Here is a 15,415-nt window from a genome sequence, read left to right on the forward strand (position 1 = left end):
TTCTGAAGTTAGAAATTACATCAAAATAAAATTTGCCGAAAAATAAAGTGTTGGACACAGGATAGGATAACTATAGTCCCTCTAAGGACAGTTTTGCAAAAGAAAGGGAAAAAAAACCACAGCATCCTGAAAAAAATATGTTTTCTTCAGTATCATAACCCCAATTTTAAATTCTAATTCTTGTTGAGGGAAGAGAAATTTATTCTAATTCAACTTACTTGTAAACCTGATTTGTGTTCCTATTTCACATGATTAACCTTAAAAAACAACACCTGAAAATGAAGTTAATGAAATTTTTCTATCCTATCTAATTCACTCATGATCTCCTGTTTGGACTAAAAGATAGTGTTTTGGCAGACCAAACACAACCACATTTAGATGTCATTAGGAAAGACTCAAAGGTTGGGCAATGGTCCCCTCCCTCTTGTGCTGTCAAAGCAAATATGCTATTGTAATGCAGATGCATAAACTCCAGGAAGTCCTTGGATGGTACAAAAGGTTAATGTGCTTAGCTCTCAACAGAAAGGTTGGAAGTTCCAGTCTACCCTGAGGTGCCTTGGAAGAAAAGCCTGACGATGTACAGAGAAAACCAAAGTCTCAGAGAAGAAACTAGTCTAGATGGCTGGTAGTCTACACAAGCCAGCCTCCTCAACCTTGAGACCAGAAGAACTAGATGGTGCCTGACTATTATTACTGACTGTTCTGATCAGGAGCCCAAGAGTGGATCTGGATAGAATGGGAGGAAAACACGGACCAGAACTTAAATTCTTAAAAAGCCCAGCCTTACTGGACCAGTTGAGACAGAGGACTCCCTGAGACTATTGCCCTGAGATACTCTTGAAACCCTGAATTGAAACTATCCCACCCTTTATCAAAATAACAGATGGTACACAAAATAAGGGAATTACTTGTGAGTATGGGGCTCCATTAAAAAACCATCTATATGAGACCAAAAGGTCAATTATTCTAAAGGAAAGGTGAGAAGACAAGGGGCCAGGGAAACGAGGGCACTGGAAATGGAACACTCAGAATGTAATTCATGAGAATGTTGACATATTGTGAAAAAATGTTACTAATGTCACTGAACAATGTGTTGTTGTTATGTGCGGTGGAGTCGCACCGGACTCATAGGGACCCCTCCTTAGGTTTCCGAGGCAGTATCACTACGGAAGTAGAAGTAGATTGCCCAGCCTCCCTTCAGAGGAGTGGCTGGGTGGGTAGCAGTTATCAAATGGGAACCTAATTTGCTGTGTAAACTTTCCCTAAAAGCACAATAAAGTACTTAAACCGTATAGAACCCAGTTCTGCCTCCAGTGTAGCTTTGCTGAAGGGCTGGGATGACTACTTTTGTTTGTTTTGGATGTATAGTCTCCTTTAAATGCCGATGGCACATAACAACAACAGGGGAAAATTGGACGGTCTGCCGTCCACTCATGTCATTGCAGGTCTGCAGTACAGTGGTGTTTTGGATGTATAGTCTCCTTTAAATGCCTCCTAGGGGAAAATTGGACGGTCTGCCGTCCACTCATATCATTGCAGGTCTGCAGTACAGTAGGAGCTCTGGTAGCATAGTGCCTAAGGCACTTGACTGCTAACCAGAAGGCTGGCGGTTCAAACCCACCAGCCACTCCTTGGAAAGAAGGTTGGGCGATCCTACTTCCGTAGTGATACTGCCTTGGAAACCCAAGGAGGGGTCGCTATGAGTCAGGGCCGACTCGACGGCAAATATCAACAACAACAAGTACAGTGGTCGCTAGTCCACCAAAGAGAAGGGAATTGGCTCAGTCAGGTTCCCCTAGGAGGCAGTGTGCTGCATAGAGGTTGAAGATCACAGACTTTGGACTCACATAGCCTGTGTCCTCACGTCTCACTGCTTGTTCACTTACGGACAATTAGACAATTGACCTGAGGAAAATTGCTCTGAGACTCAGTTTCTTCATTTGTTAAGTGAGATACCAACCTCATCAGGTTGGTTAATATGGGAATTAAATGCCCTAACACTAGTAGTGCCAGGCTGGGTACAAAGAAGAAAATAAGCTGTTAAAGTGGAAACAAATGAAACCAGAAGCCATGCCTGTTACGAATGAGTTTGTCACTGATACTTCTTCACATGTATGTTTCACATTGTCAGTATGTAAACAGCTGACCAAAAAATCAGCCCTCAGTGTCATTTGTTGACAGGCTAGAATGGATGTGTGAGAGACGCAGGTCTGAGAAGAGGCCACATCCAGATGATTGGGGGAAGGGGGATTGTGGCACTAAAGTTGATTTACCTTGATTAGGATCATGATTTGCTGTACATTTCCCACAAAAGGCTAATCAAGGAGTACAGCTGTGAAAGGAATTCAGGTCTTTGGCAATCTGCATTTTTGTGCTGGCTTGGAATAGTCATAGTTTGTTTTTGTGTTTTCTTGTCTTTTGTGATATTATGACATTTAGTTTTTAGGTTCTGTCCAATATTTATGTCCTCGGTAAGTTTCTTGAGTGTGGATACCTTAGTGACTCCCTCGTCAGCCAGGTTTGGCAAGGGACAATGTTCATATTTCATGTGTCAAGTTAACTTGCACTGAAGGCACTCATTTTCCTGGCAAAGGTTTTTGAGTTACTCATTAAATTCTTAACCTCTAGTTCTCTTCCTTTGACATGTAGGAGTTGTTTTTTTCTAAACAAAGGGAAAGACTAGACCCAAGAAATGTTCTGACTTTTCATTAACACCTTCTTTTTTATTGAGGAATGTGCCTATGTTTAGAAAGCCTTTCCTAAGTCAAGACATGAATGAATTGCACCTGTGTGAAATTACTTGTTTAAAAGGTCATAACCTCCCAGTGGTAGCATTAGGAAATGAGGTCATCTTTACTTTTTGATCAGGATGAATAAAAAGTTAAAATTTACTAGTTGGAATATCTACTGTGGCATTGATTGCTTCTACTTCTAATAATGCTTGTAGCAACTGAGGATTGGCTGCCATTTTGGAAGTTATGTCTTTTCTTTTTTTAAGATCCTTTTATTTATATATATATTAAAAAACAAACAAATATAAGTTTCAATAATCTTTGGTTTTAATAGCTAACAGTTTCTAACTCTTAATATGAGTTGAAAGGGACTCTTTGGCACCTGACACCAATAACAACAACAAACTGTAAGTATCTCTAGTTGCATTGAGAAAGTCACCAAAAAATGACATAGTCCTGGCCTGAAAGTATTTTGATTTTTACTGCCTTTCCCACTTGATTAAGCAAATGAGACACTTTATTAAAGCAAAAGTGTTTTTGGAAGTCTGACATGTCAGACACTTAGTGTGACTAAAGCTTGTTAGCTGTGTGACCTTGGGCAGTTAACTTCCCCGAGCCTTATTTTCTCTGAAATGATTGAGTGTAATTTTCTTTAATTCATTGTTTTTGAAAGGAGCAGGTATAAAAAGCTACATCTGACTCTGAAAGTTCCATTGTTTTTTTTTTTTTTCCCCCTTCATGTCTTGGGAGGAGGAGCAGAGGGTTGGAGTGATGATAAAGTTCCTGTACTGTAGGGCAAAGGGTACTGTCCTGACACCCTTGTAGCTGTCTGAGGAGGTTTCTCATTCAGAGGATTCCCATCTACCTTGGCCTGATAGCTGGCTGCCAGCATATTTCACACATAGCAGATACCACATGATTTTTCAACTGTTTATTTACAACAGTAACAAACATTGATAGTCACCAGCCTGTATTTAATTTTAACCTAGAGCTTTTGGCAGACTTTATTTAGCCCTTATATAGTACGGGAACTCTGGTAGCATAGTGGCTAAGGCACTTGACTGCTCACCAGAAGGCTGGCGGCGGTTCAAACCCACCAGCCACTCCTCGGAAGGAAGGTTGGGCAATCCTACTTCCGTAGTGATACTGCCTCGGAAACCCAAGGAGGGGTCGCTATGAGTCGGGTTTGACTCGACGGCACATAACAACAACAACATAGTACAGGCTTGAGGATTTAATGACATAAAAACACTTAATTGTATTATTTCTGTTTTAGTGAGGAGAAGACTAAGTTTAAGTGTCTCAACAAAACTTTATGAGAAGTCAGAAGCCTAAGCTGTTTGGCCCAGTGGACCATACTTTATTATTGTGCGTGTACGCTGTGCTGGCCACACTGTCTTTGGAAATGTGGGATGTCGAGAGCTGTTTTGCATGGTGTGGGGTAGTGGGCAAGCTAGTGGCGCTTCCTCTACTTCCAACTCAGGGCATCAGAGGGATTTCATACATGGAAGTTAGAAAGTCATGAAAGCAATTTTCTTGAAAATCTTCCTAATGAATAGTGTGTGAAGAACCACTCATTAGAGGCAAATAGAAATAAGCTACATTTGGTGGCATTTTCTGCAATTCTGAGATGGTTAAGGATGTTATTTCAGAATTGTATAGCCCTAGATTTTAAGTTTCAATGGGCTTAGGGGAAAGGGGCGGTGACACAAGTAATTTGGTTACTTACCCTTAGCTCAGATGTGTGTAAATAGGCATTCAATAAAACCTAGAGGACACCAGTAATGACTTTAGGTTTTCAATTTCTTTGTTTTTTCTTGTGTTGTCCACAGCAACCATTGCTTGATGTCCTGTGACTGAGGAACTGGCTTTTGAACTTTATTATTATGCCATTGGAGATGGAGCCCAAAATGAGCAAACTTGCCTTTGGGTGTCAGAGAAGTTCCACCTCAGATGATGACTCAGGATGTGCATTGGAAGAATATGCCTGGGTCCCCCCGGGCCTTAGACCAGAACAGGTAGAACCTTATCATCACGTTTTCTGTTTTGTTTTAAACATGATTTATTGATTTCTTTTTAACTTGAAGAACATCACTGCAACACTGTTTATGCTTTTTAAGGTCATGTTTAATTTCTAGATGAAAGTTTTCCATCTCTTTTGCACTGGTGGAAACAGAAGCCCTATCATGTTGCTATTTCTGTCCCAATGAATGAAATCTACAGTTCTGCCTGCACTTGTTATGTATATTTCTGATAAGTCCCTTTTGAGGGAATGAGAAGAATTTAACCTTTTTAAAACTTCAATAACAAAAAAAGTTAATAAAAGGAAAGAGGAAAGTTCCATGCCAGTATCCTAGCAACACAGTTGTTTTGGCAGAGCAAATCTACAGAGTACAAGAAACGATCTAAAGTGATGCTGCTTAGAAATTTCACTGTTGATAACTTTGCATATGGAAGAATACTATCACTATACAATGTTTATTGAGAAAAAGTTATGGTTAATTTTGTGTGTTGCTTCTATTGTTATTTTGGGGAAGATGAGTACATATCTACACACCTATTTTTACTTTCTCCATATCCTTATACTGTAATGATGAAATTGTGTAAAATTGCTGGTGCTAGATATTATTTAAGGGCAAAGGCAAGGTTTGAAATAAAAGGTGACAGTTGGGTGTGAGGTTGCTTCTGAGTTTTTGGTGATGCTTTCCGTCTGGGGGAACTTCTTTGAGAATTTTTGTTAGTGGCCATCAAGTTGGCCCACAACTCATGGAGACCGCCGTGTACAGTGAATGAAACGTGGCCTAGCACTGTGCCATCCCCATGATCGAGAGTAGGTAAGACCACTGTGGTCCACAGGGTTTTCATTGGCTGATTTTGGGCAGGAGATTGCCAGACCTTTCTTCCTAGTCTATCATAGTGTGGAAGCTCTGCTGAAACCTGTTCAGTATTGTAGCAACATGCAAGCCTCCATGGCAGACAGGTGGTGACTACACTGGAGGTGCTTTGGCTGAGAATTGAACCTGAGCCTCCTGCGTGGAAGGCGAGAACTCTCCCACTGAACCACCATTGCCCCACCTCCCCTTGAGAGTAGAGTGTCCTTACTTACCCAGGGCCTGGCACACTCCCTGGTGCACACAGAGCTAATATTCAGTAAGTATTTATAACTGTGTAAAAAGTTTCTGTAGCTGACAGAATAGGGGTGGGGAGTCCTGGTACAGCAGTTAGGAAAGCAATATTTTGGCAAACTACTACTTATTAAGAGAGACGCTTTTCTTAAAGCTTTGGAGTGGGTAGGTTTTGTGTAATACTAAGATATTGAAGCCAGTCAGGCCCCAAATTCCCTAATCTCCTGTCTTTTTTCCTCAAATCACTTTCATTCTTTATTCCTCAGCATTGCAGTATTCTTCACAGTGCTCATTAAGAGATGTTCCTTAAAATACAACAGAGAAAAAAAAAAGTTCTCTTTTCAAACTGAACTAAGTACAGCTCCATATGGCTCCTCTCCAGCTTCCTCGGGGAAATGGACCCCAGGTATTTAGAAAACACCCCCCATGGAAGCAAGGAGAGCTGATGCTTGGGAGAACCTGATAAGGGAGAGTTTACAAAGTTTAACAAAACAACAATTGTCTTTGTCACATGTAAAATTCCGAGAGCAAACTGAGCATGTTTGTGTAGTGGCTCCTATCGGGCACAGCGTGTGTGGTCACTGGTGGAATCCACTCAGGAATAAGCCGATCTGTTGGCTGACCCCTTAGAAAATTGGCTGAGGAACAATAGCATTAAATGTGCATATTTTATGGTGCATAATTTATGATGCCCCTAATTGTCACTACAAATTACATTCCTGAAGAGCAATTTAGCAGCTGGGTGCTAGTTATCTGAAGGTTTTGCAGTTCTGCTGAGCTGGCTCAGCTGGTCTTCTCATTAGCTACAGGAGGCCAGATCCTGTCAGAGAGGCCAAATCTTTGGACCTAGAGGGAAACCTCACTTTTGAAAGCTTGAATGAGTCAAGGTGTTTGGTTCCTGTGTGCTGATGTCATCCTCTGTGTCTCGCCCAGATTCAGCTTTACTTCGCTTGCTTACCAGAGGAGAAGGTTCCGTATGTTAACAGCCCTGGAGAGAAACATCGGATTAAACAGCTTTTGTACCAGTTGCCACCACATGATAATGAGGTAAAAAAAAAAAAGAAGGTGAAATTAGAAAGAAGAGAAGACCGTGATCAAAGCATGAGATGCGGCTCATAAACCACTTTGGTTAGGGCTCTCTCTCTTGCCTTTCTCCAGTGAAAATTTGGCTGGAGAATACAGCTCTCCATTCTTTAAGACAGGAGGGTGTTAGTGCAATAAACTTAACACAAGCCAGGTTTTTATAATGTTTGCAGCCACCCACCAATTATCAAGAGCCTGCAGATTCCTGAGATCTCACTGCCCCTGCAAACAGGGTGAATGCTTTATGGTAGTTCAGGCCTGAGGATGGAATGACTGCCTTTAGAATTTTGAGTGAAAGTGGCAATTACCAAGTTTAACCCTTTTGTAAAAAGGTTAATGTGTTACGTTATTTTTAATGTCTCTGCTCATAAGGGTTTAAATTAAAACATTTCTTATTTTTTAAAAAATTGTTCCTTCAAATTGCATTTCCCTTTTGCTAGACAGGCTGTGTGATTTAGGTGTGGTGTCACATTAAAAGTGGGCATTCGTGAGGCAGGCCAGCTAAACTTGCTGTTTGATTGCATGAGGATCTAACTCTGGAATGAAGAGTCGGTGAGGAAGATTGCACTCTAATGTGGTGCTTCTGTTTTCCTTTCTGTGCAGGTGCGGTATTGCCAGTCTTTGAGTGAAGAAGAGAAGAAGGAGTTGCAAGTGTTCAGTGCCCAGCGGAAGAAAGAAGCACTTGGTAGAGGGACGATCAAACTTTTGTCCAGAGCAGTGATGCACGCCATCTGTGAGCAGGTAACCCTTTGCAGGATGGGTAGCTCATGGCCGTGGTGTGGATGAGTTACTTAGGAGTGTGGTAGGGCTGGCTGGCAAGACATGGATCCTGAGAGTCTCCAAAAAGTAAGAGAAAGACAGCCTAGTTGTTTATTATATATAGATTAATCTTTATAACTGGCTCCACTGCTGTGTATGACAGTGGGAGCCCCTCTGCCGGTATATAACGTAAACATAGGATAAAGTCCTACCTTCGTGGGAGTCTGGCAGGGAGGGAGGTGCTAGGTACACCTGGTTTATTTAAAAAAAAAAATGCAGAGATATAATGAAGACATTCAGACACTTTCTGGCGTTCTCAGGGTAGGAAATGTATCCAACAAGAAGCTGGCTCAGAAAAACCACCATTAATGTGAATCCAATTAAACCGTTCTTAGAACCAGTGAAGCCTCATGGTGTACCTAAGGCATGTTCACTACAGTTGAGAGTCCCAAGTAATACAACATTGAAGAGATATTTAATCATTAACAGGAGGGGGACAAAATGAATTCTTTCATGACAAATGTGGGATGTAGTATAAAGTGGAAAAAGCTGAGAATCCTGACATTTAAAAAAAGATCATTTTAAATTTGAATCCTTTTGTTTTTAGTGTGGGTTGAAGATAAACGGAGGTGAAATTGCTGTGTTTGCCTCTCGTGCGGGCCCTGGAGTATGCTGGCACCCATCCTGTTTTGTCTGCTTCACGTGTAATGAGCTGTTGGTCGACCTCATCTATTTTTATCAGGATGGAAAAATTCACTGTGGAAGGCACCATGCTGAACTGCTCAAACCGCGGTGCTCAGCATGTGATGAGGTAAAAGAGTTCATCCCTTAACACTGGAAAAAATGAGCTTCCAGTAAGCCAGTGTTCCACTGTTCACATCTAAGCAAAACATAAACATCTCCTGGTTTTTGCTCTATATGTAGATTTTAAGATAACCCAGGTACATGTGTATAATGGAATAATACTTAGCTAATAAAAAAAAAAGGCAGGTGTCTTTGTGCATTGGTAAGTTGATGTTCTTGATGTACTGCAAGGAAAAACTAAGTTGTAGAAGAGTATGTAGTAGATGATCTTATTTTTAAAGGAAAACAACAGCACAGTACCCTTATTTGTTTATGCTAAAGAAAAAGAAAGACACATACTACATTAATAATTGTTACCCATAGGGGCATATGGAGAGAAGGGTGGTGTGAAAGGAAACTTCTTTTGTCTGTAAGCTTTTTATATTAAAATAATTTTAGATGTACAGAAGAGTTGCAAAGAGATGACAGAGATTTCCTGTATCTTCCTCTCCAGCTCCTCCTAATGTCAGCATCTCATGTAACCATGGTACACTAAACTAACACATTAATAATGGTAGAATACCATTAACTAGACTGCAAACTTTATTTAGATTTCCCCAGATTTTCTACTAATGTCCTCTCTCTAGTCCTCTCTCTATTGCATTTATTCATCATATCTCCTTTGCTTCCTCCAATCTGAGGCAGTGAACTTTCAGTTTTTACTTTTATACATTGCTTGATTTTTACATTTTTAAAGTCCTTGATCTAGAGATGGCCGCTAGGTCAAATGAAGTACAAAATAACTGATCACACAATGTAGCATCCGCATAGCTATTATGATGTTGGCTCCACAGATATTTTTATATGTTCTTTTTCTATTAAAACACATAGAGACCAGGCAAATGTTAGTATTCTTTGTCAGACTGTGCCAACAAAGTGGTACTGGTGGGGGCGGAGGAGGTGTCAATGACCAAACGAATTAATTAGCTCCAGTGTAGAAATGTTTTTGTTTTTTTTCCCCCACTAGAGATACTTATTAAGCCTTTGGCAGGACAAAGACAGTCATCCAGGATGAGGGAAGCCATCAGCATGTACACAGTACAGAAAGCTGAATGCAATCCCTGTTGTTGTTATGTGCCATCGAGTCGGACCTGACTCATAGCAACCCCTCCTTGGGTTTCCTAGGCAGTATCACTACGGAAGTAGATTGCCTCATCTTCCTTCCGAGGAGCGGCTGGTGGGTTTGAACCGCCAGCCTTTTGATTAGCAGTCAAGTGCCTTAGGCATTACGCTACCAGAGCTCCCGAATGTAATCCCTAGAAATGTTTCGTGTTTTTGAGTTTAAGTGAGCACTTATATTCCCCTTTTTTTTAATGTTATGAACTTTGGCTCTTTTTTTGTAACTAAATGCAGTTAGATTGCAAATTGTGGCATTGTAAGAAATAAAGTTAGCTGTAGATATGGTTCTTTTAAGAGCCAGTATATGTGTCAGTTGCCCAGAGAGCACGTGGTTATTAGGCCTTCAGCCATACCTCACAGTGATTTTCTTTCATGTTTTTAAAGATCATTTTTGCTGATGAGTGCACAGAAGCTGAGGGTCGCCATTGGCACATGAAACACTTCTGCTGCCTTGAGTGTGAAACAGTCCTTGGAGGGCAGAGGTACATCATGAAGGATGGCCGCCCGTTCTGCTGTGGCTGTTTTGAGTCTCTGTATGCGGAATACTGTGAAACCTGCGGGGAGCACATTGGTGAGTGTAGCCTTTCTGCCTCCTCACACACCCATTAGTCTGTCTGTGATCACACACAGTATTATTTTTTCTTTTATACATTTTTCTATTGAGGCAAACTCACTGTTTGGTGGTTTTTTGACAAACAGAATATATTGTTGATCCTCATTATTCGTGGTAGTTATGTTTTACTGGGGCAGAGGTGGTTCAGTGGTACAATTCTCACTTTCTATGTGGGAGACCCAGGTTTGATTCCCAGCCAGTGCACTTCAAGCACGGACACTGTCTGTCTGTCCCTGGAGGCTTGCATAGTGCTATGATGCTGAATGGGTTTCAGCAGAGTTTTCAGATTAAGACAGACTAGTAAGAAATGCCTGGGAACCTACTTCTGATAATCAGCCAGTGAAAATCCTGTGGATCATCAACAGTGCAGTCTCACTGTGTATGGGGTCGCTGTGAACTGGGGACCAACTCAACAGCAGCAAGTTGTATCAGGGCATACCAAAGCAGACTTCTTTGACCTTAGCTGGGACCATGCACGCAGCTCTACACTTCTCTGTGAATGACCACAAAAGCACCCTGAGTATCGACTTTGGAGTTACAAATAAATTTTAGTAAGTAGACAAACTTGCAAATACTGAATCCCACAAATAATGAGGATCGACTATACCTGTGACCCCTATCAACGTACAGGACACTTTCTTCATCCCAGAGAGTTCTCTCATGTCCATGGAGTCCTTATTTCCTGTCTCTGCTTTTCCCTTCTTTTGTGTCAAGCTGAACTATAACCTGTTCTGTCCTTTGTTGAAACAGGTGTTGATCATGCCCAGATGACCTATGACGGGCAGCACTGGCACGCGACAGAAGCATGCTTCTCTTGTGCCCAGTGTAAAGCCTCTTTGTTGGGATGTCCCTTCCTACCAAAACAAGGGCAGATTTATTGTTCAAAAACCTGCAGCCTTGGTGAAGACGTCCATGCCTCTGATTCCTCCGACTCTGCGTTCCAGTCAGCTCGCTCGAGAGACTCCAGGAGAAGCGTCCGAATGGGGAAGAGCAGTCGGTCAGCAGATCAGTGCAGACAGTCTCTGCTCCTGTCCCCTGCTCTGAACTACAAGTTCCCTGGCCTCTCGGGCAGCGCTGATGACACTCTTTCTCGGAAATTGGATGATTTGAGTCTCACCAGGCAAGGAGCAAGTTTTGTCAATGAAGAATTTTGGAAAGGCAGAGTAGAGCATGACACCTCAGAAGACCCTGAAGAATGGGCTGAGCATGAAGATTATATGACCCAGCTCCTCCTCAAGTTTGGTGATAAAAGCCTCTTTCAGCAGCAGCCCATTGAGATGGATATTCGAGCCAGTGAGCACTGGATATCTGATAACATGGTGAAAAATAAGAGCGACTTAAAGCAAAATAACCAGAGCCTTGCAAGTAAAAAATACCAATCTGATATGTATTGGGCACAGTCACAGGATGGGCTGGGTGATTCTGCTTATGGCAGCCACCCAGGCCCTGCAAGCAGTAGAAGGCTCCAGGAATTGGATCTGGATCATGGGGCTTCAGGATACAATCATGATCAAACACAGTGGTATGAAGATTCCCTGGAGTGCTTGTCAGACTTGAAACCAGAACAAAGTGTTCGGGATTCTATGGATTCCTTGGCTTTGTCTAATATCACAGGTATGTGATCAAGGGATTATGGAGTATTTGATGGAGAAGGCACTAACAAGTGTTACATAAAACATCATAATTCAGCACCAGTAGGGATGTTATTTAAAGCTATAAACCAAGGGAAGGTAGAAGGAGTTTCCATTAAATGTCACACACTATAGCAATTCCATATGTGTATGTGCATATGTGTGTGTAAAATATATTTTTTGCTCAACCCTATGGGGTAGACATTATCCTTATTTTAAAGAGGAAGCAATTGGATTAAGAAAAAAAAAAACTTGATCAAAATCAGAGTTACTAAATAGTGGAGCAGGGATTTGAATCCATCAGGGTTCTCTGACTCCAAAGATTTTCTGCTACAGGTTATAGAAATAAGACACTTCAGCTATGTTTAACTTGTGTCAGTCTTCCTATCACTGTAAAATAAACCTAGCTAAGTCTGTGACCGTTAGCAAGTTAACTTGTACAGTGGTCTCTTGGGCAAGAAGATAACGTGTGTACCCCCTAATAAGTGTTTGTGGATTACAGAGTATGCAGCTGCATTGTGTTGAAAGATACTGTACTCTTTGGATTTTGCTGTAGGATTTTTCAGATACTGAAATTGGGCTGCGCAGTTTACAAGCTCGTAACATTTTTTACATTTTCCTGAATTGCCCTATGGCAATGGATAGCTGGAGAATAGCTAAACATACTTTACATGTTTTAAAAATAATTTCCCTTTAATGTTTTCAAAGCACATTCATACCAGTTATCCATATTTTATTCTTAAAACAACCCTGAGGTTGTATGGAGTGGATGAGGAAACTTGAATTACCGGGTCAAATGCCCAACACTACCTAGGTTTTAAAGGCAAGATTGGGCCAGGAACCAGCTCTCCTGAATCTCATATTTGTGATGTCTTTGGATACGGAGATGTGTTACATGCTAGTCTTGTCAAATTAATGGCATCTAGTCCTTTCATAAGGAGCTCTGATAGTGTAGTGCCTAAGATACTTGACTGCTAACCAGAAGGTTGGCGGTTCAAACCCACCAGCCACTCCTCGGAAGGAAGATGGGGCAATCTACTTCGGTAGTGATACTGCCTTGGAAACCCAAGGAGGGGCTGCTATGAGTTGGGTCCAACTCAAGGGCACCTAACAATAACAGTCCTTTCATAAAGGTTTTGTTAACTATAACATAGACAAGAAAGGCGTTAGTGGCTGCCTACTACCCAAAAGGACTCTGTGCCAGGTGCTGTGGTTACAAGCAGGGATGACCAAGTTACCTTCCTGACTTCTGCAGACATGTCAAAGACAAGGCCTACAGTAGCAGGGACTTAAGGAGGAACAGTGGGTAAACCTAAGATATTGGGAGCCTCCTTTGTGTCAAATACTATGCTAGGTATCTTAACATTTAATATAAAAAACAGACATCATTTGGTACAAGTTTTAAGTGTCAGGGCTGACATTCCTTAACATTAATGGGTTGAAAAACGGTCTCCCTTTAGAAAATAACTGACCGTTGTTCACAACCCTCCCTGTTGTCCCTTACCATCTGAGATGTACTCATTTATCTTACCTTACCTGGGCCCTGTTTTATAACAGCAAAGGAAAACTGTTATATATCAGTTTTGAGGAAATTTTAAAAATAAGATTATTTTGTAGTGATGTATTATTTTATGGGTTGAAGAGGAAACCAATATAATGGTTTAGGTCAGGGGTTTACAAACTTCTTCCCATAAAAGGCCACACAGTACTATGTGGAACTTGCAACCATACACAATACATAAACAAATGGGTATGGCTGTATTCCAGTAAAACTTTACACAAAATTGACCGCAGGTTGGATTTGGCCCTTGGAATATAGTTTGCTAACCACTGGTCTAGATATAAAATGAGAAGACTTGCCTATAATTGGTGATCATGTAGATATAAAGGAAGGTTTGAGAGATGGCCAAATGAAGCAGTCTGGCTTTAATGGACTAAGGGGCAAAGCTTCTACATCTTTATGTTAATAAACTAATGAAGCTGTTTCTATGAAGAACTTGAATTTTTGTGGTGATGCCATGTGCTGTAACTAATCTTTGACTCCAAAACAGCTGGGCTCAAAAGAGAGGCTGTGTTCTTGTATTAATAATACAAGTCTTGCCTCTTCTTAATTAGTATATTTGCATGTCAGTTTCCCATAGAGTGTGTTTAATCAAACACTGGAAATTTGAGAATAATTTTCTTTGAAAGCTTTATTTTCAGTAGCTTGTTTGTGATAATTGTTACACTATTAGGATTATTGGGAATCACATCTTGCCATGTCTTGTCTTCTAGGGGCTTCAGTGGATGGAGAAAATAAGCCAAGGCCATCATTATATTCTCTGCAAAACTTTGAGGAAATGGAAGCAGAGGATTGTGAAAAAATGAGCAACATGGGAACTTTGAACTCTTCCATGCTGCACAGGAGTGCAGAGTCCTTGAAGAGTCTAAGTTCAGAGTTGTGTCCAGAGAAAATCATGCCTGAAGAGAAACCAGTACATCTGCCAGTTCTCAGAAGGTCCAAATCACAGTCCAGACCACAGCAGGTCAAGTTTTCCGATGACGTCATTGACAACGGAAACTACGACAACCTAGAAATCCGGCAGCCTCCCATGAGTGAAAGGACTCGGAGACGGGTCTACCATTTTGAAGAGAGGGGATCCAGGTCTCATCATCATCATCGACGCAGGAGAAGTAGAAAGTCTCGCTCTGACAATGCCCTGAATCTTGTTACAGAAAGAAAATACTCCCCTAAGGACAGACTGAGGCTTTATGTCCCAGACAACTATGAGAAATTTATACAGAATAAAAGTGCCCGGGAGATCCAGGCATACATACAAAATGCTGATCTCTATGGACAGTATGCCCATGCCACTTCCGACTATGCACTACAGAACCCGGGGATGAACAGGTTTTTAGGACTCTACGGTGAGGATGATGATTCCTGGTGTTCTTCCTCCTCCTCCTCATCTGATTCGGAAGAAGAAGGTTATTTTCTTGGACAACCAATCCCTCAACCACGGCCACAGAGATACGCCTACTATACAGATGACCTTTCCAGTCCAACCTCTGCACTCCCCACCCCTCAGTTTGGCCAGAGGACAACTAAATCCAAGAAGAAAAAGGGACACAAGGGCAAAAACTGTATTATTTCATAAACTAGTAGCTGTGGAGATCATTTGTTTAAATTCAGCCATTAACTATCTGAATTATACATTTTTCTTCCATAGGAAAGTTGCTAAAATAGTTTAAATTGCTTTGCCAGTATAAATGAGAACTTGACTGCTGTTTACAGTGTCAAATTAACATTTGGAAGGTGTGATTTCTCCAGCTTACCCTCCTTGGTTGCTGTGACATCTTGTGCCTATCGGGTACATTACAGTTTTAAATAGCTGCTTTAGTCTCCAGTCCCCAAGAGAATACTCAAGAAACTGTCATAGAGTGAATGAATGGGGTGTTGATTTTAGAAGATGGAGAACTTCAGCCACCTCTGTAAAGCAATAGTGTTTGTCAGTCCTTTAGTCAGGTTGG

The 15,415-nt window shown here is 41.3% G+C and overlaps 1 protein-coding gene across 1 annotated transcript; it reads left to right on the top strand.

The window, feature by feature from the left end:
* The first annotated feature begins 4,618 nt into the window (after nucleotides 1-4,618).
* On the top strand, nucleotides 4,619-15,042 carry PRICKLE1 (prickle planar cell polarity protein 1). The gene is made up of 7 exons (XM_007937926.2): nucleotides 4,619-4,750; nucleotides 6,791-6,904; nucleotides 7,544-7,681; nucleotides 8,307-8,510; nucleotides 10,046-10,232; nucleotides 11,025-11,888; nucleotides 14,180-15,042. Exons 1-7 carry the CDS (start codon nucleotides 4,619-4,621, stop codon nucleotides 15,040-15,042), a joined length of 2,502 nt encoding a protein of 833 aa, XP_007936117.1.
* The last annotated feature ends 373 nt before the right edge of the window (nucleotides 15,043-15,415 follow it).

The sequence above is a fragment of the Orycteropus afer genome, unplaced genomic scaffold, assembly GCF_000298275.1.
Source record: "Orycteropus afer afer isolate SDZICR_OR568_19922 unplaced genomic scaffold, OryAfe1.0 scaffold00045, whole genome shotgun sequence".
Lineage (NCBI taxonomy): Eukaryota > Metazoa > Chordata > Mammalia > Tubulidentata > Orycteropodidae > Orycteropus > Orycteropus afer.